We start from the raw sequence: 23447 nt of genomic DNA on the forward strand, positions 1-23447 counted from the left end.
GCTAACCACCATGCTACCGTGCTTCTTGTTATGTGTGTCGTAACCGAGTGTGTCAATAGGGGGAGTATTGGAGCTGCTTCGGGTGTTTTGGTCCTGAACGGGGTACTAATTAAATCTAGACAAGAGTGAATATTCTGTGGTGTCTCGGCCGGGTGTGGGGGGGCTGCCATTCCGAAGGGCAGCGACTCACTTTAGATTCCTGGAGGTGCAGGTTGCTCGGGATTGTGGAAGGCTCTGGAGGTACAACATTTCTAGTTTGGTGGGGAGGGTAAAAACTGATCTGGCAAGGTGGGATGGTCTCCCTCTGTCACTGGCGAGTCGGGTGCAGGCGGTTAAAATGAATGTGTTGCTGCAATTCCTGTTTATTTTCTAATGGCTGCCGATTTTCCTGTCATAGGCAGGTTTTGGAGAGATTGAAGGGATAATTACCTCGTTCATATGGGGAGGGAAGGTGGCCAGAATTCGAAAGGTGCTACTACAGAGAGGATGGCAAGCAGGGGGTTTATGTCTTCCAAACCTCATGTATTATTACTGGGTGACGAATGTGGAGACGGTACGGAGGGGTTGATTTCCAATGGATCAAAATGGAGGAGAGTTTGTGTTGGGGGTCGGGATTGAAGGCGCTAGAAACAGTGCCGCTCCCGACGGCCCCGGGGAGATACTCAGGGAGTCCGGCAGTAATAGCTTCATTGAGAATTTGTCGGCACTTTCGCCAGCACTTTGGGTTGGGGGCAGGGTCAAGGGAAATGCCAATTCGGGGGAACCATAGATTTGAGCCAGGGAATTGGGATGGAAATTTTTGGAGATGGGAGGAGAAAGGAATTAGGACACTAAAAGATTTGTTTCTTGGGGGTCGGTTTGCAGGATTGAAGCCACTGGGAGCGACGTATGGGCTGGAGCAGGGTGAAATATTTGGATACATGAAGGTTCGAGACTTTGCCAGAAAGGAGATACAGAGCTTCCTAGGAGAGCCGGCTTCCACATTGCTGGAGGAGGTGCTGACAACAGGGGACCGAAGAAAGGGTAGTATTGGCGGTTTACGGGGCTATTTTGAAAGAGGAGAAGGTACCCTGGAAGGGATCAAGGCAAAGTGGGAGGAAGATTTGGTGAGAGGTTATAGAGGAGGGGTTCTGATGTGAAGTGCTCCAGAGGGTGAAACGCCTCCACCTCCTGCTCGAGGTTGGGGCTGATACAGCTGAAGGTGGTATATAGAGCACACTTTACAAGGGCGAGGATGAGCCGGCTCTTTGAGGGGGTAGAAGATACATAGTTATACAGAACATACAGTGCAGAAGGAGGCCATTTGGCCCATCAAGTCTGCACTGACCCACTTAAGCCCTCACTTTCACCCTATCCCCATAACCCAATAACCCCATCTAACCTTTTTGGTCACGAAGGGCAATTTATCATGGTCAATCCACCTTACCTGCACGTGTTTGGACTGCGGGAGGAAACCAAAGCAGACACGGGGAGAACGTGCAGACTCCACACAGACAGTGACCCAGTGGGGAATCGAACCTGGACCCTGGCGCTGTGAAGCCACAGTGCCATCCACTTGGGCTACCGTGCTGTGTGAACTTTGCGGTCCCCGCAAACCACGTTCATATGTTATTGGTCCTGTCCAAAGCAGGAGAATTTCTGGAAGGAGGTTTTTAGGGTAATCTCTAATGTGGTGCACGTGAAACTGGCCCCAGGCCCTTGAGAACCCATCTTCGGGGTGTCGTACAAGCAGATGTTGTAGCCTTCACCTCGTTAATCGCCCGAAGGCGGATCCTGTTAGGGTGGAGATCAACACCCTGTGCCCTGGAGTGGTGGGGGGATCTGCTGGAATCCTTGACTCTTGAGAAGGTCAAATTTGAACTGAGGGGAAGGATGGAGGGGTTCTACAATTCATGGGCGTTATTCATTTTGCACTTTAGAGTATTGGATTACATTGAACATTGGAGGGGGGCTGGGGCGGTTGGGTGGAGGGGGATTGTATGTGTTAATGGTGACTATGGGTGAATCCTGATTCCTTTTTGTCATTTATATTAACATGTGGACTAATGTTTGGGGGTTTGGTGGGAGGATAGGATCAGCGCCGGCCCTAGGGTTGCTGGCGCCCCAGGCAAGCTGAACTTCGGCGCCCTTCGGGGGGGGTGTCGGGTCCGGGGGGGGGGCGGGGGGGGGGGGGGGGGGGGGGGGGGGGGGTTGGGGGGTCGGGTCGGGGGGGGGTCAGGTCGGGTCGGGGGGGGTCGTGTCGGGTGGGGGGGGTCGTGTCGGGTCGGGGGGGGTCGTGTCAGGTCGGGGGGGGTCGTGCGGGTCGGGGTGGGTCGTGTCGGGTCGGGGGGGGTCGTGTCGGTCGGGGGGGGGTCGTGTTGACATTGATCCTGAGCTGCTGCGACCTGTCTGGTAGTGGTACATTAATTTTAGTTGCTGTATCTATGCTCTGGATATATATTAACATTACCTGTCTAATATTCTTCGCTAAAGGAGCACGGACGAATTCAAGCCTCTGAAAATGTAGCTTCTATGTCTGTGGCCATGTGGCCATCCGCCATGTTTGTGCGGGGCGGCCTGGGGGAGGGCGGCCACCGCGCATGCGCTGGTTGGCACCGGCCCAACTGCGCATGCGCGGGACCCGAGTCTTTTACGCGGCGCCGGGTCTCGGATGGCGCCCCCTAGCACATGGCGCCCCGGGCGACTGCACGAGTTGCCGGTACCTTGAGCCGGCCCTGGATAGGATTGTTATTGATGTGGGGATTGACATTACATTTGTTACTGATTGTTGTTTATTGTTGGGTGTAAATTTGGGGGGAAATGTGAAAAAGGAGAATAAAAATATATTTTTTTAAATAAATAAATGAATGCCCCTGTATCAGATTCAAACAAAAATACTATGATGTTTATCTGTCAAGTTATTTCTGAATTCTGGTGTCATACTACAAAACACAACTGTTCAAATGTATGAAAAATGTTGAACCACCAGCAATATAGTTGGTGCACCTGTGCACTGAAATGTTGTCATTTTCAACCACAAAACAGCTACAAAGCCTGACTGACCATAATTTCTGCAAATGATGAAGAAAACCACTAATTTCCTGAAGTATGGCATCTGGAACTAACTGTTTTATGTTTTATTCAATCAAGTTCCAGATATTGATATTTACAGCTGCAACATGGAGATTTAAGCAACAGAAAACGTTCGACATCAATGCAGCTTATATTCACACTGAAGCCAGGGAAAGGCAGGCAGGTGGTTCTATTGCAAAAAAACCCCATAATTTTGCAGAATTAGAAATGGTTTTAATCACTTTGAACAACCACTGAGTGAGGCCAAAGTTGAAACAGTTGACTCCTTTCTCAACTTTGCCTCGGAAGATACTACAGGCTCCAATCATCAAAAACAATCTAGATCTGTATGAAAAAGATGTTGCAGATGACTTTGTAAGATAAAGCGCAAAAATGGATTTGGGCAGGAAAGCAAAGGAACTTGGAGATCAGAAAGGAGCTAAATGCAAAATTTGTGAACAGTTTTTAAAAGAGAGTTTTTGGAGAAGGGAGGGAGATGGCAAGAAAGGAGTTCAAAATGAGAGCATAATGGCTGAAAAAAATGACAATGGTGGAGTGGAGGGAGCAGGGAGAAAGCCTTAGTCAAAAGGAAGAAAAGATATATAGAGAGACATTTGGGGCGGAAGGAGTTCATTGAGTTACGAGGGACAAGCGAACATTCAAGGGCAATGGTTTTGAAATGGATCTGTTTGGTCAAGAGGAGTTAATGAGTTGAAGAAGGAAAGGGATGAAGTAGATGCAGGCCACTATGCAAGTTTTAACTCCGTAATTTATAAAGCTAAGACCATGAGTTTTTTTACATTTGAGAATTAGAAAGGTTTCAGGAAAGATTGGCCATACGTACAAATTCAGAATTTGCAGATGATCGGAAAACCCGGAAGCATCGTGAACAGTGAGGAGGATAGTGGAAAATTTCAAAGGACATGGCCATGTTGGTGGAATGGGTGGACAAGTGGCAGATGAAATTTAATGTAAAGGGTGAAGTGATACATTTTGGTAGGAAGAATGCGGAGCGGCAATATAAAATAAAGAGCACAATTCTAAAGGGGGTGCAGGAACAAAAGGATCTGGGAGCATACTTATACAAGTCATTAAAGGTGACAGGACAAGTTGAAAGCACAGTTAATAAATATTTAGCAGCCTCAGCTTCATCAGTCGAGTACAGAGTACAAGGAGATTATGTCAAGCTTGTATAGAACACTAGTTCGGACTCAAATGGGAGTATTTTATCTCGTTCAATAGTCCATTCGAGAAATTGGATTATTTTTCTTGGAATAGGTTGAGAGGAGATTTGATAGAGGTGTACAAAATCATGGATGGAGTAGGTAGGAAGAAGCTGTTTCCATTGGTGGAAGAACCAGAGAGCACAGATTTGAGGTAACTGGCGAAAGATGCAATGGCGACATGAGGGGAAACCTTTTTGTACGAGTGGTTGAATGCACTGCCCAAGTGGTTCAACTGAGATGTTTAATCAGAAAGGGAAAAATGTGCAGAGATATGGGGAAATGGCCAGGCAGTGGCACTAAGTAAATAGCTCCTGCAGAGAGCTAGCACAGAGACAACAGGCTGAGTGGTCTCCTCCTGTGCTGTAATTACTCTGGATTCTACGTCATCAGCCTCCTCCATCCATCTATCTATTCTACACTAAAATCACTGAAAGTATATTAAAATCTGCAACATTCTTTGAAAATTGCCAAAGTGATCATTTTTTTTATCATACGGCATTTAATGGCTGTAACAAACTACTGGCTGAGGGAATATAGTGATGGACAACAGGTTATTTATTTTCAGTCTGAATGCAGTCACGGTGTGACTATGGAGCAAACAAACGTTTTTGAGCTTCCATCACCCACAGCCGTAAGGAACCAACTTTTCATTTTGTATTGTGACTTTCACGTTCCAAGGACATCCAAACGTGCTTCACAGCCAAACAATTATTTTTGAAATATTGTCATTGGTGTTACCCGGCAGACAATTTGCCTACATCAGAAACAGCAAATTAGGTAAATGGTTACTTTGCGTGCTTCAGTGGTTTTTGATGTAGGACAAACATTAGCCAGACTGCCCTTGACTTCTTTGAATAATGCAAGAGATATTTTACGTCCATACAATCAGGAAGATGGGGCCTTGATTTAAGGTCTAATCTGAAAGATGGAACTTCCGACAATGCTGCCCACCTGAAATAAAACACAGGCAGTGCTGGAAAAAGTCAGCAGGTTGGGCAGCATCTGTGGAGAGGGAAACAGTTAATATTTCAAGTCCAATATCACTCTTCTTCAGAACTGAAGGGAAGTAGCTATGATGAGTTTTATGCTGTTGAAAAGCAAAGGTGAGTTAGGTGGAACAAAAGGAAAGTTCAAGTCGAGGTGAGAGGGTGGTAGAGATTAATTGACATAGGTGTCGTGGAACAAAAGGCAAGGCGACTGGTAATGTGGCAGTAAACAAACAAAACATATAACCACAGTGCAGAAGGAGGCCAATCAGTCTATCGAGACTGCACTGACACTTGGAAAGAGCACCCTACTCAACACCACTCCCCCGTCCTGTCCCTATAACCCAACATAACCTTTGGACACTAAGGGGCAATGTAGCATGGCCAATCCACCTAATCTGCATATCTTTGGACTGTGGGAGGAAACCGCAACACCCGGAGGAAATCCATGTCCGACATGAGGAGAACATGCAAACTCCACACCGTTCTTGAGTAAGTGTTAATTGCAGCAAAAAAGAGGAGTAAGTGTTAATTGCAGCAAAAAGAAGTGTATCAGAAATACTATTGTGGAAAATGGAACAATGAGAACAGATGCGATGGAGAAGCTTGGCGAATGGAATCCTACAGGAAGCAGGATATGAGGAAGTGTAGGTGAGGTAGCTGTGGGAGTCAGTGGGCTTATAGGGAATATTAGACAACCTACTCCTACTCCCAGAAATGGAGATAGAGTAGTCAAGGAAGGGAAGAGAATATCACATTTCTGTCATCGACCTGCTGCAATATTTCAATAAAGTCCAATGCAAGCTTGGGGAACAGCACCTCATCTTCCAATTAGGCTCTTCACAGCTTTCTAGTTTTGACACTGAGTGCAACAACTTCAAACCATGAACTCTGTGCTCCATTGGAACCCTCTGTCAAGTGCCAGTGTGCATCTTGTTTTCAATTTTGACAGAGCTGTCCTTAATTATGCTATTAACACTTACTCTGGCCGAATAATTTGTCACTGTAATTCAACTTTTATTCCTCAATTCATAGAATTTACAGTGCAGGAGGAGGCCATTCGGCCCATCGAGTCTGCACCGGCCCACACAAAGAGCACCCTACTGAAGCCCACGTATCTACCCAATCCCAGTATCCCCCACTTAACATTTTTTGGACACAAAGGGCAATTTAGCATGACCAATCCACCTAACCCGCACATCTTTGGACTGTGGAAGGAAACCGGAGCACCTGGGGGAAACCCATGCAGACACGGGGAGAACGTGCAGACTCCGCACAGCAAGTGACCCAGCCGGGAATCAAACATGGGACCCGAGAGGTGTGAAGCAACTGTGCTGACCAGTATGCTACCGCCTTGCCTTTGGCTTTTGTTCCATAACATGTTTGTATTTAATTTCTCTTGCCTCAACACCCCACCCCTCAACCCCCCTTCCCCACTCTCTCCCACCCGCCTCTCAACCACCCTCTCCTTACCCTCTCCCCCAGTAAACCCATCAAATCCACCTCCACCCCTCATTTTCAACAACATTAAACCCTTTCCCACTTTGGAACTTAGGTTTAGGTAGTTCAGATGGCTGGGGTCAAACCCGGATTCATTGTAGGATTCCTTCGAAGTAAAAACTGTTCAAATGATCTTGCGGACAGGTCCTCATGGTTGTTGTTGCTGGAGGTTCAATTTCTTACAGGGAAACTTGACACAGGGTTGGAGGGGTCTTTTGAAAGGCTTTAAGCCTCATAGATCTTGAAAAGGCACAATGCCACACCCTGTATTCTCAGCTATGTTGTTGCTGGAGTTGTCTCTCATTCTCTTTTGAATAAAAGGATTTCAAAATCCAAGGGCAGTTTCAATCACATGATGTAGAGTCGTTGATGCATAATGGAAGCCAAATGATAGTCTTTCATCAGGAAAGAGTTTCAGTCACATGGTCAAAAGCCATGGACACACGATAGAAGGTCTAGATTGTGTTCTTTAGAACTTTGTGTGGGTGCTTCATCTCGATAGCCTTCCTTTGTCAGCTGGCAGACCTGTACTCAAACAGTCTGGGAGTTTATTGTCCCTGTGATTTCAAGTAAGCCTTGACAATGGCAGCTGTGAAATTCCACAGAAGAGTGCTGTTTAGGCATGTCCGTTCAAGGGAGAACTATTCCAAATTATAATCCAAATTTGAACTTTCCAGAAAGCTTCATGGTGTTGAAATTGCAAAAATCAGATGACCCGCCTTGGCAGCCAACTTCCAGTTCATAAGGCCTCATTTTGAAAGGAATACAGTTTTTTTTTTTACATTCTGGGTCTTGCCCTGACATGATAGTTTGTGCAGATACATCTCAATGCTACCAGACCAAAATCATACACCGCAGACACGGACAGGTACCAGGAAACCACCAGTGAGCAAGTTTCCACAATCCATTCCGTTCTTCCCAATGCAGATTCTACCTCCACTGAGACGCAAAACCAAATAATTCCTCCCTGCTTGTAAACCCCTTCAGCATCACCAAAGTGTGGCAAAATTGGAGGACCACATTCCCCGCAACCCCCCCCCCCCTAAAAGAAAGGCCACTTACTCCCAGCAATGAGACAGAGTCCTGTCATCATCAATAGAAGTTCCAGAACGCCATATAATAAAAACATAAACTTTTGGATTAAATTGCTGTAAAGCAGCGGTGCTGATGTTATTCTTCAATGGCACAATCATCCTCACTGTTGTTTTTTAAAAAAACAGTATCTGGCTCATTGTACTTCCACCCGTACATGAAATCAATATTGCAAGAAACAATGACTTCAAATTATGAATTGCAAAAACTGTAAATAACTTTGACCATCCAATACCATCAAGATGGGATATGTAAACTCTCAATCAGGGAATGGTTACAGCACTAAAAGAGGCCATTCAGCCCATCTTATCCATGCTGGTTTTCAGCAAGAAAACTTCATCCCGCTCACCCATCTTTTCCCGGTGGCCCTGCAATTTGGTTTCTCCTCAAATAATTTGATGCTCTTTTGGCACCCACAATTGAATCTATCTCCACCATACTCTCAGGCAGCGCATCCCTTATCCGAACACTCACTGCATTAAAAAAACATTCCTCGTGTCACTGTTGTTCCTGTTGCCAATGACGTTAAATCTGTGACCTCAACTTTTAACTTGAATGAATCAGGGCCATGCTTAAAATGTAGTGTTTAACTTCACAATGTAGCCAAAACTCTCAACTTTTCAGATTACATTGTCTTCACGCATTATAATATGAGAACTGTGCACATGCTATTTGAGTTGATAATCTGAGATTCTGATAAAACTGTGCAACCAGCTGCAACATTTGGATAGCTTAAAATTCCTTATTATATTCAAGGCCAAATTTTTGTTTTGATATTTATATACTTGCGCACTGTGAGATGTTAAATTATCAAAAACACACATTAACTATTACAAATGTTCGAGCCACATGAAGAACCTAGGTGATTCTGCAATTGAATTAAAAAGTCAATTGTGATAGGATAATGTTGTACCTGCAAATCGCTTGTAATTTTCATAATCTTTGGAGCATGGTACTTCAAAAAACTTTCCGTCCAACACCTCCGCCTGCCGTGCAAGCACTTCTTTAAAGTCATCCTCGCGCAGATAATCCCAAAGCCAGACCACACAAAAAGCAGTGAAGATGGTCAATGTCAGAATTGTTAACCACTTCCACCAGGTCGCTGACTTGGATTGGTTCTTTCTTATACTGAAAGTAAAATAAAAATTTGAATGTGTCAATTAGCTTCCGTTGCCTCATTTTTGACTCGTCAGTTCGTATACAATCATCAACCATGCAATCAGCAATATTCGTACCAATTTCTAAACTAAAGGGAAATCTTTTATGGACTTCAGAATAACTTAATATATTCAGGCCAAGCATCTCTGCATCAGTTAGCATTATTCCATTTACTTTAAGAAGTCTTACAAGTCTTAAACAGAAGGAATGGGGTGGCGGAGAACGAGGAACTAGGTTTGCACCTTCAGTAGTTGAAACAAACATGTTGGACTTTAACCTGGTGTAGTAAGACTTCTCACTGTGCTCACCCCAGTCCAACACCGGCATCTCCACATCATAGCTTCCATTTACTTTGTAAGTGAGAAAAGCGGTTGGGGGCAGGAGTAGGGGATGACAGGAAAGACGAAACAACCTGAAGAGAATGGTGGGAAAGTATCGCTTCTTGGCCTTTTGGCTAAGATGAGCGCGAGGTCAGGGGTAATGCCTGGATCTGGTATGTCTCTCTTGTGGGGATCATGAATTGGATTCAATTTGAATTGGTTTTTGGAACAGGCAAGGAGCTGGATTAGGGATTTGCCCCTGTCCACATTCTTGAGCGCTACCTTTGTAACTCTGACAAAGGAATTTTAAAAAAAGAGAATGGTGAGAAAGTGAAAGTGAGAGGGGAGCGACGAAGGTGAAAAGGCCGGCAACAATGGGAACTGAAAGGAGGAATGGAGTCTGCCTTTTGAGCTAGAGGGTGAAGGAGAGTGAGTGAGGAAAGGGAACTGGGGACTGGAGGGTAAACAGAAAGGAATGGGGTGACGGAAAATGAGCAACTAGGTTTGCACCTTCAGTAGTTGCAGAGCCATTGCAAAGATGTAAATGTAATGGGTCCAGACATTGCCATCTTCCCACTCCTCAATAACGGCCTATTGGGCAACCAATCAGAGGGTTCACCTGAAGTGACCGAGGTTTGGAGTAACGCAAAAGCTTCAAATAACTAAAAGGCATTCAGGGACAGCCTGAAAATTAGAGAGGCAGCAAAAAAGATTTAATTTTTGCAATCTCCCAACTTGAAGACTATTTCCAGACCTTCAGTAAGAGGCAGGAAATTCCAAAGGCAGAATTGCCGCTAAAAGTCTCTCAGAAAACAAAGGTGTTTCTGGGCCTGGAGAATTAACTTGAGGTGGAACATCTCCAATTGGGCTTAAAAATGAAGAGGGCATTAAACATTTCAATTCCTTTCATTTTTTTTTTAAAAAACCATCCTGTGTTTCTTTTTTCAAGAAAACATCTAGGGCGAAATTCTCCCCTACCCGGCGGGGCCGGGGGTTCCGGCGTAACGGAGCGGCGCCAACCACTCCGGCGTCGGGCCTCCCCAAAGGTGCGGAATTCTCCGCACCTTTAGGGGCAAACAAGTGCAGAGATAGCGGCCGGGATTCTCCGACCCCTGGCGGCGGCGACCCTTCCAGCTTGCCAATTCTCGCCATTTAAAGCGCCCACCCCTGCGATTCTCCGGGCCTCGACGGGCCGTGTGTCTGCCAGGTTTGGCTGAGACACGCCGGCGTGGATCACTTATGGTCCCACACAGCGAGAACTCGGAGTTCTGTCTGCGGGGGCCGTTCTGGTGGGGTGGGGGGGCGGGGGGATCTGACCCTGGGGGGGGGCCTCCACGGTGGCCTGGCCCACGATCGGAGCCTACCGATTGGCAGGCGGGCTATTTCGGTGGGGGCCTATGTTCCTCCGCACAGGGCCACTGTCGGGCTCAGCCATATTGCCTGGGGGCCGGTGCGGAGATGGGAACCCACGCACATGCACAAACCCGCGCCGGCTGCGGCGCCCATGCGCAAACACACGCCAGCCGTAGCGCGCATGTGCAGAATCACGCCGGCTGTGCTGCGCCGGCTAGAGCAGCGGAAACAAGTCCGGCACCGACCTAGCCCCCTAGGAAGGGGTGAATACCTGACAATCAAGGACCGTTGATGCTGAAGTGGTTTGCGCCGCTTTTCACGCCGGCGTCAGAACTTGGCCGCGGGATTGGAGAATCCCAGCCCTGATGAGCAGCTAGTTAAGAGAAATGAAATGAAGTATCCAAGATATCTGAAGTTAAGAAAATAGAGACCAAGATGTTGTTCATAAGAATTCAAGGAAGAGTAAACAAAGTGTGAACAAGAATAAACAAAGTTTAAAAGGTAGAAGAGTTCTGAGTTAAAAGAGACAATTGCAGTAACCAGATTTGAACTGGGTCAACAGCCTTCAAAGGTAAAACAACATATGATGCCTTTTTAATACAGTCTGGGAATTAAGAGTTAAAGTAATTTTGAGCAGTTTGCACAACAGTCAAGGCAAAGAAATCCGACAGGAGTTTGTGCGAAATCCTGGACTTGATTCTCGGTTAAAAGTGGAGTGGAAGCTTTGTTTAAAAGTATCATTTGGAAAACCTGACCTGGATTTCAGAATGCAAACCACTAAGGGAAAACACTTTATGAGAAAAGATTTTAAGGCAAGTCACCTTGTGCGCTTAAAATGAACTTTTTGTGTTAATGAGACCAATTGCAGCTTAATATGTACTTTGTAATCCATGTTAATCTTTCTGTCTTTGTGGAGTCATTAAACTAAGGGGGGAGTAAAGGGATATTGTGATTTACTTACTGTAACCTGCTTTGATACAAAAATGTAATTTATTTTTACAAACAAGAAAAAAGGGATATTGTGTAATAATCCAATTTATCATGTTTAATAAATGATTTTTTTTCCCGTTGTTAAAACTAATTAACAGTCCTTTGACTCAGTTCCTCCACGCTTTATTGAAAACAAGTAAAATTTAAGATTGTTTGACCCAGGGCTCCATTTTGGAATCTTCCTGTCCAGTTATAACAACAACTGTGATCGGAACACTTTGCAGAAACAATCAGCACACAGTCAGTGATTTGACGTGAACCTCAAGTTTTGAATGCATTTCTCTCGCTGCAAAAACTACTGAGTGAGATGTAACTGAATTTTGAACAGCATGCTGGGTCACAATTACTGCTAACCAGCTCTCCAGCCCTGAAAACTAATTCTGGAAATCTGCAGTGTCATTCCTCCATTTCATTTAAAAATCCACAGATTTTAAAGTAATAAAAAAAATATTTTCTTAATCTTTTTTCTATTCAGCTATGATCTTATGATTTTGTTACAACCTTTATTTCCATTTCTGTCAGGTGATTAAAAACTGAATGATAAAACCGTCTGTGAGCATTCTTCAAGATGATTGACTACTCAGTTGGCTTAATGATTTCAATGTTTCCGGACACCAGTAATCCCCTAGATTGTGCCAAACTGAAATTAACATAGCAATCAGTGGAATTAATGCCACAGACCCCAATGGACTTGTGTGAGCTTTATTCTCCAAGGTGACTGATCACACAATCTGGACCATAGAATTTACAAAGAGCAGGAGAGTTAAATCAACAGATCTATGCCAGTTTTTATGCTCTGCACGAGCTTCCTCCCATTGTCTTACCTAACCCATCAACAGAACTTGATCTTTCTTTCTCTCTTATCTCGCCACTTCTTAAAGGGGCTCACGTTGTCCGTCTCACCCACTCCGTGTGTCAGCAAATTCTACATTCCAATTAATCTCTGGATAATGAACACAAGATCATATGGTCCGTCAAGCCCGGTCAGCCATTCAATATGATCATGGTGGATTTCCACTTTACCTCCCGCTCCCAACATCCTTTGATTCCCTGAGAGATCAAAAATCTGTCTGACCCAACCATAAATGTATCCACGATGGAACATCCACAAGATCGCTGGGATCGAGCATTCCAAAGATTCACAACGATTTGTGTGAAGACATTTCTCCTCTTCTCAGTCCTAAGCGATCTCCCCCTTATCCTGACACTGTGCCCCTGTGTTTTTGATTCCCCAGCCAGTGGAAACAATCTCTCACCATCCACCCTTCAAGCCCGTTCAAAATCCTGTATGTTTCAATGAGATTCCCTCTCATTTTTCAAAACTCCAGAGAATATACCCAATTTACTCAGCCTCTCATCATAGAGCAACCCCCTCCTCCCAGAAACCAATCTAGTTCACTGTATCACCTCCGATGCAAGAATATGACGGCCATGGAGTGGTGAATTCACAGAACTTGCAATCCAGAGATCCAGGTTAATGCTCTGGAGACAGAAGTTCAAATCCCACCATGGGAGCCAGTGGAATTTAAATTCAATTCATAATTGTGGAATATAAGTCTAGTCTCAGTAATGGTGACCATGAGAACTATCATCGATTATGGTAAAAACCCATCTGGTTCACTGATGTCCTTTAAGGAAGGAAATCTGCCGTGCTTACTCCGGCTGGTCTACATGTGACTCCAGCTCCACAGCAATGTGGTTGACTCTTAGCTGCCCTCTGAAATGGGTGAGCAAGTCATTCAGTTCAAGGGCAATTATGGATGGGCAACAAATGCTGCCTTGCCAATGATAGCAGCACGGTAACACAAGTGTGGATAGCACTGTGGCTTCACAGCGTCAGGGTCCCAGGTTCGATTCCCGGATGGGTCACTGTCTGTGCGGAGTCTGCATGTTCTCCCCGTGTCTGCGTAGGTTTCCTCTGGGTGCTCCGGTTTCCTCCCACAGTCCAAAGACATGCAGGTTAGGTGGATTGGCCATGATAAATTGCCATTAGTGACCAAAAAGGTTAGGAGGGGTTATTGGGTTACAGGGATAGGGTGGAAGTGAGGGCTTAAGTGGAGTGGTACAGACTCAATGGGCTGAATGGCCTCATTCTTCACTGTATGTTCTAGTTATTCAATTGGCCAGAACACTGGTCCACACCGGTTCAAGTGGAGTCCATCCCAACAGAATAGCTCACTCTTTCCCGAGTAATGATGCCAGTGCCCCTTGGATTATAACCCTTCTACCGACACCACTCTTTAAGCCACGTGTTTAATTCCTCAATCTGCTGATTGGCAGTTGGCTCAGGTAACAATCTAGAGATGATGACCTTTTCTGTTCTGCATTTTAATTTGGACACAACTCCTTAAATTCTGAGCAGATAATCATTGCTATAGTTGATACCCACTTGGAACATAATTGGATCCTCCCCCTCCCCCTCAATGTTCCTCTTCAGCTGAGGAGATGTCCTTAACCCTGGTACCGGGAAGGCTGCACAACCTGCAGAGTACCCAGTCACGGCTGCAGAGAACAGTATCTATTCCCCTGATTGTGCATTCTCCTATCACAGCCACTTTCCTCTTCATTCCCCAAACTTGAATGGCATCCTTGCCTATGGTCAGACCACCCATTCACCTTACAGTCCTTCTCATCCACACATATAACAAGCACCTCATACCTGTTGGACAATGTCAGGGGCTCCTTCATCTATACATGCTGGTTCCCCATACCTTCTACTGATGGGAAAGAATGTAAGTCCCAGAAACTAAAGGACAGTAAGTTCTGGAACCTAGACAATGAAGAGAAGCTTCCAAGAAGATTGAAGTAAAGGAGAACAGGAACTAGAATTGAGCAGGGTACTTACTCACTGAAGATAAAGACAGAAGTGGAAAGGGCAGATTGGGTGAAATTGGCTGGAGAAAAGTTAGATATCTGAAACAATCATAAGGTTGGTTTCCTTATTCTAATCTTTGGAGCAATAGTATTCAGTTGGGAACTGAGTACCTGAGAGACTGTGAAAATCACAAAATAACATGGCTATTCAAGACAAAGGAATTACTGAAAGACAGTTGGAAATCCTGAAAGTGGATCCTTACTGGGAACGGCTGAGGGAGAGCATTGTTTGAAAAGAAGATTCTCAGGCATGCCTTTTCGAGAGAAAAGTACAGAAACAGTCATGAGGAAGCTGGATTCCAGTGAGCTCTGTGTAATAATCATCTGGCAGGATTTGAGGAGAAATCCACATAGGGTTGATTGGGTGGCATCGACTACTTGGCTTCAGAGTGGGGTGTATCTGACCACAGTTAGCCTGGTGGATTACAGGGACTGTGTGTTTACTGAAAACGTTCTAGCGTAAAATATATTCTGTGTTAACCTTAAAATATGTATACATTTGTGAATATAACTGGGAATGAAGGAATATTGCACGATAGTCAAACTTTTCATGTTCAATAAATGTATTTTTTTGGTTGTTAAAAGCCAATTGGCTGACCCGTGACTTTGTTCATCCACGTTTTCTATAAAAAATTAAAGTCGTGGTTTTATGAGTCACTGTTCCATTCTGGGACCTTCCCATCCAGTAGTAACATCAACTGGGATTGTAACAATTCTATTAAAAGGATCGATGGAACTTTTTAATTAGAATAGAAAAAGAATTAACATCACACAAAGATGCAATAACTTTTCAGGACCAGAGATATTGCTCAGCTATAGTCAAGACTGAGTATGTCCTAAAAAACACAGTTCTACATCGTTAACAAGACATAGTTATTTTCAGGATTTTTAATAGTGAGACTAATAGCCTAAATGAGGAATTTCTCATCAGTTTAATGATTGTGTGCGGGGACGGTAAAAGTGTATCTTAGTGGAGAAGCAGGGACCTTCTCAATATGCAAAATTAATTGAGAATGTTCAGATGCCACAAGTTGCTGTCCATTTCACAGGGTTATCGTGGAGAATGCTGACAGTTTTGCTGTAATTGCAACCCTAAAAGCGAGGCCATTATCTACATCCAGTCTATCAACCCTTTGCTGTGAAAGACTTCCATCAGGTCACCCCTCCAGCCTTTTCTGTCTGGAGAAAGGAACACCATCCTGTTCAGTATTCCTGGTGCTGCTTCACATGTTAATGACCTTGTTAGCTTTCATAGCCATTTTTAATGATTTGTGTCTCTGTACCCCAATTCACTTTTCTCCTCTATCTTATCGAAGTAGAAGTGCCTCGTTAGTCTTCCTACAAAGATGCACCACCACATACAGATCTATAAAGCAATTAATTTGTCACTTACATGGCCATAAAGTAATCCATTTGTCACTCAATGGCCATTCTGAAAGGTCATTAATGTCTGCTTGTACCTTGTTGCAGTCCTCCTCTGTATTAGCCATATCCGTCACCCTGCTGTTAACTGCAAATTTTGAAATTGTATATATCCTCTGATGGAGGACCAGACTGCCAATTTCATTTGTATCCACATAATCTCAATATTTATGAGTTCTGCAATGTATTTACTGTTGTTTAAAATACATTTCCCCACTAGAAATTGGTTGCAATAAATTTGCTGCCCCTGCCACGCCTCTCTCTGCAGGGCTGGCCAGGAAACATCACCCTCCCTCACATTGTTGCAATTCTCGTGTCAGCTATGTCTCAACTGGTAGTTCTCTCATCTCTGAGTTAGAAGGTGGTAGATTTAATTGATACTCCAGATCTTGATCACAAAAATTAACTGAGGGATCGCTGCACTGTCAAAGCTGCTATCGTTCGGATGAAATAAGGCTCCAGGGCAAAAAAAACCCAATGGCATAATTTTCAAGGACTACAGGGGAGTTTTCTTTGGTGTCCTGGCCAATACTTGTATCTTAGTTCACAAACCAAAACACATGTTTTGGTCCCCTTATCGAATGAAAGATACACTGGCATTGGAGGCAGTCCAGAGAAAGTTCACTAGGTTGATCCTGGGTATGGAGCAAGTTTCTTGTGTGGAAAGATTGTTTAGCTTGGGCCTGTGCTCATTGGAGTTTAGAAGAATGAGAGGCGACCTTATTGAGTATATAGGATTCTCAGGCGGTTTGACACAGTAGATGCTGAGAGGATATTTCCTCTTCTGGGAGAGTCTAGGGCCAGAGGGGATAATCTCAGGGTAAGGGGTCGCCCATTTCAGACAGAGATAAGGAGGAATTTCTTCTCTCAGAGGGCAGTGCATCTGTGGAATTGCTCACCGCCGGGAGCTGTACCGGCTTGATTGTGAAGTATGTTCAAGGATGGGATAGACAGATTTTAAATCGGCAAGGGATTCAAGGGTTAAGGGGATAAGGCAGGAAAGTGGAGTTGAGGATTGTATCAGATCAGCAGTGTCTAACTGAATGGCGGAGGAGAGATCATGGGCCAAGTGTCCAAACTAATGCTCTTCTGGTATTTGTGAGGTATTTTTGTGCACATGTTCACAATTACATTTCCTATTCCAACAGTGACCATGCATCAGAAGTGTCCCATTGGCACAATAAAGACTCTAATGGACATCCTACGGTCTCAAAAGGTGCTTTATCAGCACCAGAGCTGTGATCAGTGTGTGCGAGCTCTGGTCAGTGTGTGTGAGCTGTGATCAGTGTACGTGTGAGCTGTGATCAGTGTGTGTGAGCTGTGATCAGTGTACGTGTGAGCTGTGATCAGTGTGTGAGAGCTGTGATCAGTGTGTGTGAGCTGTGATCAGTGTACGTGTGAGCTGTGATCAGTGTACGTGTGAGCTGTGATCAGTGTACGTGTGAGCTGTGGCCAGTGTGTGTGAGCTGTGATCAGTGAGTGTGAGCTGTGAACTGTGAGTGTGAGCTGTGAACAGCGAGTGTGATCATTGAGTGTGACCTGTGATCAGTGAGTGTGATCAGTGAGTGTGGGCTATGGACAGTGAGTGTGAGCTGTGATCAGTGAGTGTGAACTGTGATCAGTGAGTGTGAACTGTGATCAGTGAGTGTGAGCTGTGATCAGTGAGTATGATCAGTGTGTGTGAGCTGTGATCAGTGAGTGTGAGCTGTGATCAGTGAGTATGAGCTGTGATCCAGTGAGTGTGATCAGTGAGTGTGAGCTGTGATCAGTGAGTGTGAGCTGTGATCAGTGAGTATGATCAGTGAGTGTGAGCTGTGATCAGTGAGTGTGAGCTGTGATCCAGTGAGCGTGATCGGTGAGTGTGAGCTGTGATCAGAGAGTGTGGGATGCGATCATTGAGTGTGATCAGTGTGTGTGTGAGTGTGATCAGTGAGTGTGAGCTGTGTTCAGTGAGTGTGATCAGCGTATGAGCTGCGATCAGTGGGTATGATCAGTGAGTGTGCGCTGTGATCAGTGAGTGTGATCAGTGTGTGAGCTGTGATCAGTGAGTGTGTGTGATTTGAGATTAGTGAGTGTGATCTGAGATCAGTGAGTGTGAGCTGAGATCAGTGAGTGTGAGCTGAGATCAGTGAGTGTGGTCAGTGAGTGTGAGCTGAGATCAGTGAGTGTGATCAGTGAGTGTGAGCTGAGATCAGTGAGTGTGATCAGTGAGTGTGAGCTGAGATCAGTGAGCTGTGATCAGTGTGAGCTCCCCTCAGTCTCTCTCTTTCCTGTGCTGGCAGTGCGGGGTCCCACATGCGCAGTTTGCAGCGCTCGGTATGAAGCAGCGAACAAGCCGGTGAGTGGCCGCTTTTCAGTAACTTTGCCCCTCGTCTCCCCCCCCCCCCCCCCCCCCCCCCACTCCGGACGGTGCCTTGCCCGGGCCGCTTCCTACCTCAGGCGGGTTTGGCCCCTCTCAGGGCCGCTGCTGAAGATTCTCTCTTCCGCCTTCCTGGAGCTGGCTCTCTTCAGGGCCGACATTGCGCATTGGTGAGGTTGTGGACTGGCGCTGAGTTCTCGCACTGCCCACACTGCCTGCAGCCACAAGCAATCGAGCTGCAAGACAAGGAACCAAGCCTCAGTTTAATTTGCATCTCAATGAATACAGCACTGCCCGTGCAAAGCTGCTGCCTGTGAAGCAAGTCTGAGCACCCAGTATGTACTCCTGCCAATCCACAGGGATTTTCAAATGCTGCCCTTTTGGGGGCAAAAAGGTCACCCACCTATCTGACTGACTTATGGACCTTTGAGAGCGGCCTGGAAATGTTTGGCCTGGGCCCCCTGAGTGAACAGGAGGAGGCAAAGGCAATTTCTGCTTCCATCTCCTGCCCTGGTTGCCTGGTCACCGCAGACTAACACCCGTATCCTGCCAACATTTACACTGATTCCAGGCATGACCTACAGATGTGGTTGTCCTGAAGATGAAAACAGTTGTTGCAGATGCCCATGTCAGAGTGTGCCCCACCTCACTCCCAACCATTGCCTTCTGGTATTGAGAGGCCTAACTAGTCTGTCTTTAAGGGTCATTTTTTTTAAAAGTGCGTTAAAGGTTTCCTCATAGATCTTTGTGGTGCCAGCACGAGTTAGGTTCCTGACCACATAAAACTTTTGCCACCTGCTGCCACCTTGCGCCTCACCCCTGCAACACAATGATGTCTACCTCAGCCCTGCAGAGAAGCTGCTCAATATCCTGGCACAACTGTGGGTGAGCTGCCAACGACCGGCACAAACTGCGCCAACATCTCTCCCTATGGTAATGAGGGGCACGATCGCCAAATTGGTTGGTGCTTGTCAGTTTGAGCAGGGTGCCAGGAGGCTTGCCTATTAGCATCAGTTGAAACTAGGCTCCAGTCTTTCAGATGAAACATCTTTGTCAAGACTGATAGTATGCTGCATCTTATCAGGATCTCACAGCGCTGAGGCATCACCTCTGTTGAGTGTAACATTTGGTTGAGAGTGGCTCTATCACAATAACAAAGAGATAAATGGGCGGCACGGTAGCACTGTTGTTTCACAGCTCCAGGGTCCCAGGTTCGATTCCCGGCTTGGGTCATTGTGTGGAGTCTGCATGTTCTCCCTGTGTCTGCGTGGGTTTCCTCCGAGTGCTCCGGTTTCCTCCCACAAGTCCCGAAAGACGTGCTGTTAGGTAATTTGGACATTCTGAATTCTCCTTCTGTGACCCGAACAGGTGCCGGAATGTGGCGACTAGGGGCTTTTCACAGTAACTTCATTGCAGTGTTAATGTAAGCCTACTTGTGACAATAAAGATTATTATATTATTATTATAATTTGCTGTGGTTTTGCAATATTGTACAGCTGCTTATTTCTGTAACATTGAGCAAAGTTGTTGAAGGGTTTTGCTACATTGGGGGCCGAAGGCAAATGTAAGTATTTTACAATTTGGGTGGATATAAAATATGTCATGTGACTTTATAAAAATAATTTACTTTACACTGTGTAAATATTTTTCTCTCTCACTCCCCCCTTCTCCCTCTACCCCCCTTCTCGCTCTACCTCCCTTCTCCCTCTACCCCCCTTCTCCCTCTACCCCCCTTCTCCCATTAACCCTTCTCCCTCTACCCCCCCTTCTCCCTCTACCCCCCTTCTCCCTCTACCCCCCTCTCCCTCTACCCCCCTTCTCCCTCTACCCCCCTTCTCCCTCTACCCCCCTTCTCCCTCTACCCCCTTCTCCCTCTACCCCCTCCCCACTCTCCCTCTACCCTCCCCCCTCTCCCTCTACCCCCCTCTCCCTCTACCCCCTCTCCCTCTACCCCCTCTCCCTCTACCCCCTCTCCCTCTACCCCCTCTCCCTCTATCCCCCTCTCCCTCTTCCCCCCTCCCCCTCTTCCCCCCTCCCCCTCTCTCCCCCTCTCTCCCCCCTCTCCCTCCTCTCCCTCTACCCCCTCTCCCTCTACCCCCCTCTCTCTCCCTCTACCCCCTCTACCCCCCTCTCCCTCTACCCCCCTCTCCCTCTACCCCCCTCTCCCTCTACCCCCTCTCCCTCTACCCCCTCTCCCTCTACCCCCTCTCCCTCTAACCCCCTCTCCCTCTACCCCCCTCTCCCTCTACCCCCCTCTCCCTCTACCCCCCCCTCTCCCTCTAACCCCCCTCTCCCTCTACCCCCCTCTCCCTCTACCCCCTCTCCCTCTACCCCCTCTCCCTCTACCCCCCTCTCCCTCTACCCCCCTCTCCCTCTGCCCCCCCTCTCCCTCTACCCCCTCTCCCTCTGCCTCCCTCTACCCCCCTCTCCCTCCCCCTCTCCCTCTACCCCCCCCGTCTCCCTCTACCCCCCCCGTCTCCCTCTACCCCCCCCTCTCCCTCTACCCCCCTCTCCCTCTACCCCCCCTCTCCCTCTACCCCCTCTCCCTCTACCCCCCTCTCCCTCTACCCCCCTCTCCCTCTACCCCCCTCTCCCTCTACCCCCTCTCCCTCTACCCCCTCTCCCTCTACCCCCTCTCCCTCTACCCCCCCTCTCCCTCTGCACCCCCTCTCCCTCTCCCCCTCTCCCCTCTGCCTCCCTCTCTCCCCTCTGCCTCCCCCTCTCCCTCTACCCCCTCTCCTCTCTCCCCCCCCGTCTCCCTCTACCCCCCCCCGTCTCCCTCTCCCCCCCCCGTCTCCCTCTACCCCCCCGTCTCCCTCTACCCCCCCCGTCTCCCTCTACCCCCCCCCCCGTCTCCTTCTACCCACCCGTCTCCCTCTACCCCCCCCCCCGTCTCCCCTCTACCACCCCCCCCCGTCTCCCTCTACCCCCCCCGTCCTCCCTCTACCACCCCCCCCTCTCCCCTACCCCCCCCCGTCTCCCTACTAACCCACCCCCGTCTCCCTCTACCCCCCCGTCTCCCTCTACCCCCCCCCCCCCGTCTCCCTCTACCAACCCCCCCGTCTCCCTCTACCCCCCCCCGTCTCCCTCTACCCCCCCCCGTCTCCCTCTACCCCCCCCCGTCTCCCTCTACCCCCCCCCCGTCTCCCTCTACCCCCCCCCCGTCTCCCTCTACCCCCGTCCCCTCTACCCCCCGTCTCCCTCTACTACCCCCCCCCCGTCTCCCTCTACCCCCCCCGTCTCCCTCTACCCCCCCGTCTCCCTCTACCCCCCCCCCCGTCTCCCTCTACCCCCCCCCCCCCCCGTCTCCCTCTACCTACCCCCCCTGTCTCCCTCTACCCCCCCCCCCCCCCCCCCCTCCAGGTGTCACACACCCCTGGTTTGGATGTGTTTGAAGAATGGCTGATAAACATTGCGACAAATCAATGGAGACAGATACCAATACACTTCAACCTCCACAGATGGGTTTGAAATTAGTCCATCTGGATTTGAAAGGAGCCCCACCCAAGATCTCCTATCTAAAACAGGTGATTTGTCAGTCACAATAGTGGAATTTTTATATTTCTTCTCAGTTATCATGTTTTACAACAAAGGAAATGTTGAGCATCCCTTATCCGAAATTCCGAACTCGAAAAATTCCGAAATCCGCTATATGCTCGGCCCCAAACATTTCGGATAAGGGATTTTCAATCTGTAAAACCTACCACAGTGCTTTCAGTGCCAAAATATTGACTTTGAATTTTCTGACCTCTTTTTTTAAAAACAATTACTTGCAAAGCTCATTTATAAATAACAATCTTTGCAGTACAAAGGATGTTGATATATCATTAGGCTATTATCTAACTTTGGGTGTGTTTAAGGAGGATGTCATGGCCATTAGGGATGATACAGGAGAGATGAATACCTCGGCTGAGAAGCTTTAGTTATGAGGATAGATGAGAGGAAGTGGATTTCTATTCATTTGGACAAGCGCTAGGAAGAGAAAATTTGAAATAAGCATTCTAAATTTATGAAGTTTTGTTGTAGTAAATTAGGGGAATTATTTCCACTAGTGACTCAGCAACTCCAATCGTAAGTTTAAGATCAAAAAAGATGATGGGAGATGTTCGGAGATTTGGTTTATGAAGAATGATGTTTGGAAATGAAAAGCTCTTGGAAAGAAGTAGGAACAGAATTATTGTAGCTTTAAAAATAAGAGTTGACAAATGTTTTAAAAATGCCAAAAAGAGCAGAGAAATGGGACCAAGTGACGACTCGCTGTTTATAGAGTTGATATGGACATACTGGACTTGTTAACACCCTTTAATCTTGTAAGATTCTATGGTTCTAGTGATTAACTTGATCAGTTTGAAAATTGTAAAAGTACGTTGACTTTTCTTTGCCATGTACATGACTGGAAGTCGACATATGCACTGTGTAGAAGGAAAAAGACTTGCATTTATATAGCATCTCTCACAAACACATGACACCCCAAAGCACTTGCCATTGAAGTACATTCGAAGTGAAGTCACTGCTGTAATTTAGGTATAAATAATGATAAAATAAAAAAATAGTATGTTCAGCTTCTTGTGCTACTATGACTCATTATTCTGTAGCCGTTGGTGAGTTCTAATTGCCTTACAAAATGGTAACTTTTAATTTACTTATCTTGATATATCCTACTTAATATTATCAGAATTATGTCTATTTTTGTATGTTGTGTACTGTTAAATTCCAATCATTGCAATTTAAGTCTTAGCACAGTGGATAAAACAGAGACTAAATTAATTTGTGTGCAGGCCTGGTTCAAAAATAATCCTGCTACGATATGTGAACTTTATTGTTCGTAATAGATTCTAGACTTCTAATTTAAAATAACATATATTTTAGATTGAAATTCCATGAGATCAATTATTTGATTCAATCTCCTCCTCCTCCTCCTCTCTCTCTCTCTCTCTCTCTCTCTCTCTCTCTCTCCCCCCCCCCCCCCCCCCCCCCCCCCCCCGCCTTCTCACAATAAAGATCACCTTCCAGGAAAGTTCTGTTCAATAGAATATAATCTGATGTGGTCCACCTTTCAAGGAGCCACCAGAAGCACAAAGGGTCACGTGGCCTGATTCTTCTGTGCACAGAATCA

General features: G+C 46.5%; 2 protein-coding genes across 11 annotated transcripts in view; one reads left to right on the plus strand and one right to left on the minus strand.

Annotated features, from left to right (window-relative positions):
• The window catches only part of uts2r2 (urotensin-2 receptor 2), a 185938-nt gene extending 167063 nt beyond the window's left edge, over positions 1-18875 (minus strand). For 3 of the 4 annotated variants that reach the window (XM_038777112.1, XM_038777115.1, XM_038777113.1), the window contains exons 1-2: positions 18407-18634; positions 8769-8983 (exon numbers count right to left, since the gene is read on the minus strand). In XM_038777112.1, coding sequence (XP_038633040.1) covers positions 8769-8983; positions 18407-18492 — 301 coding nt within the window. In that variant the 5' untranslated portion in view covers positions 18493-18634. Of the gene's footprint in view, positions 1-8768; positions 8984-18406; positions 18635-18734 lie in introns of those variants that run through there. The other variant, XM_038777111.1, reaches the window with a different exon arrangement.
• LOC119953164 (hexosaminidase D-like) overlaps positions 18186-23447 on the plus strand; it is a 60539-nt gene continuing 55277 nt past the window's right edge. For 4 of the 7 annotated variants that reach the window (XM_038777101.1, XM_038777103.1, XM_038777106.1 and 1 more), the window contains exons 1-2: positions 18186-18310; positions 21695-21858. In XM_038777101.1, the coding sequence (XP_038633029.1) occupies positions 21730-21858 (129 nt within the window). In that variant the 5' untranslated portion in view covers positions 18186-18310; positions 21695-21729. Of the gene's footprint in view, positions 18311-18643; positions 18667-21694; positions 21859-23447 lie in introns of those variants that run through there. The other 3 variants (XM_038777107.1, XM_038777108.1, XM_038777102.1) reach the window with 2 other exon arrangements.

Source organism: Scyliorhinus canicula, chromosome 18, assembly GCF_902713615.1.
Source record: "Scyliorhinus canicula chromosome 18, sScyCan1.1, whole genome shotgun sequence".
NCBI lineage: Eukaryota > Metazoa > Chordata > Chondrichthyes > Carcharhiniformes > Scyliorhinidae > Scyliorhinus > Scyliorhinus canicula.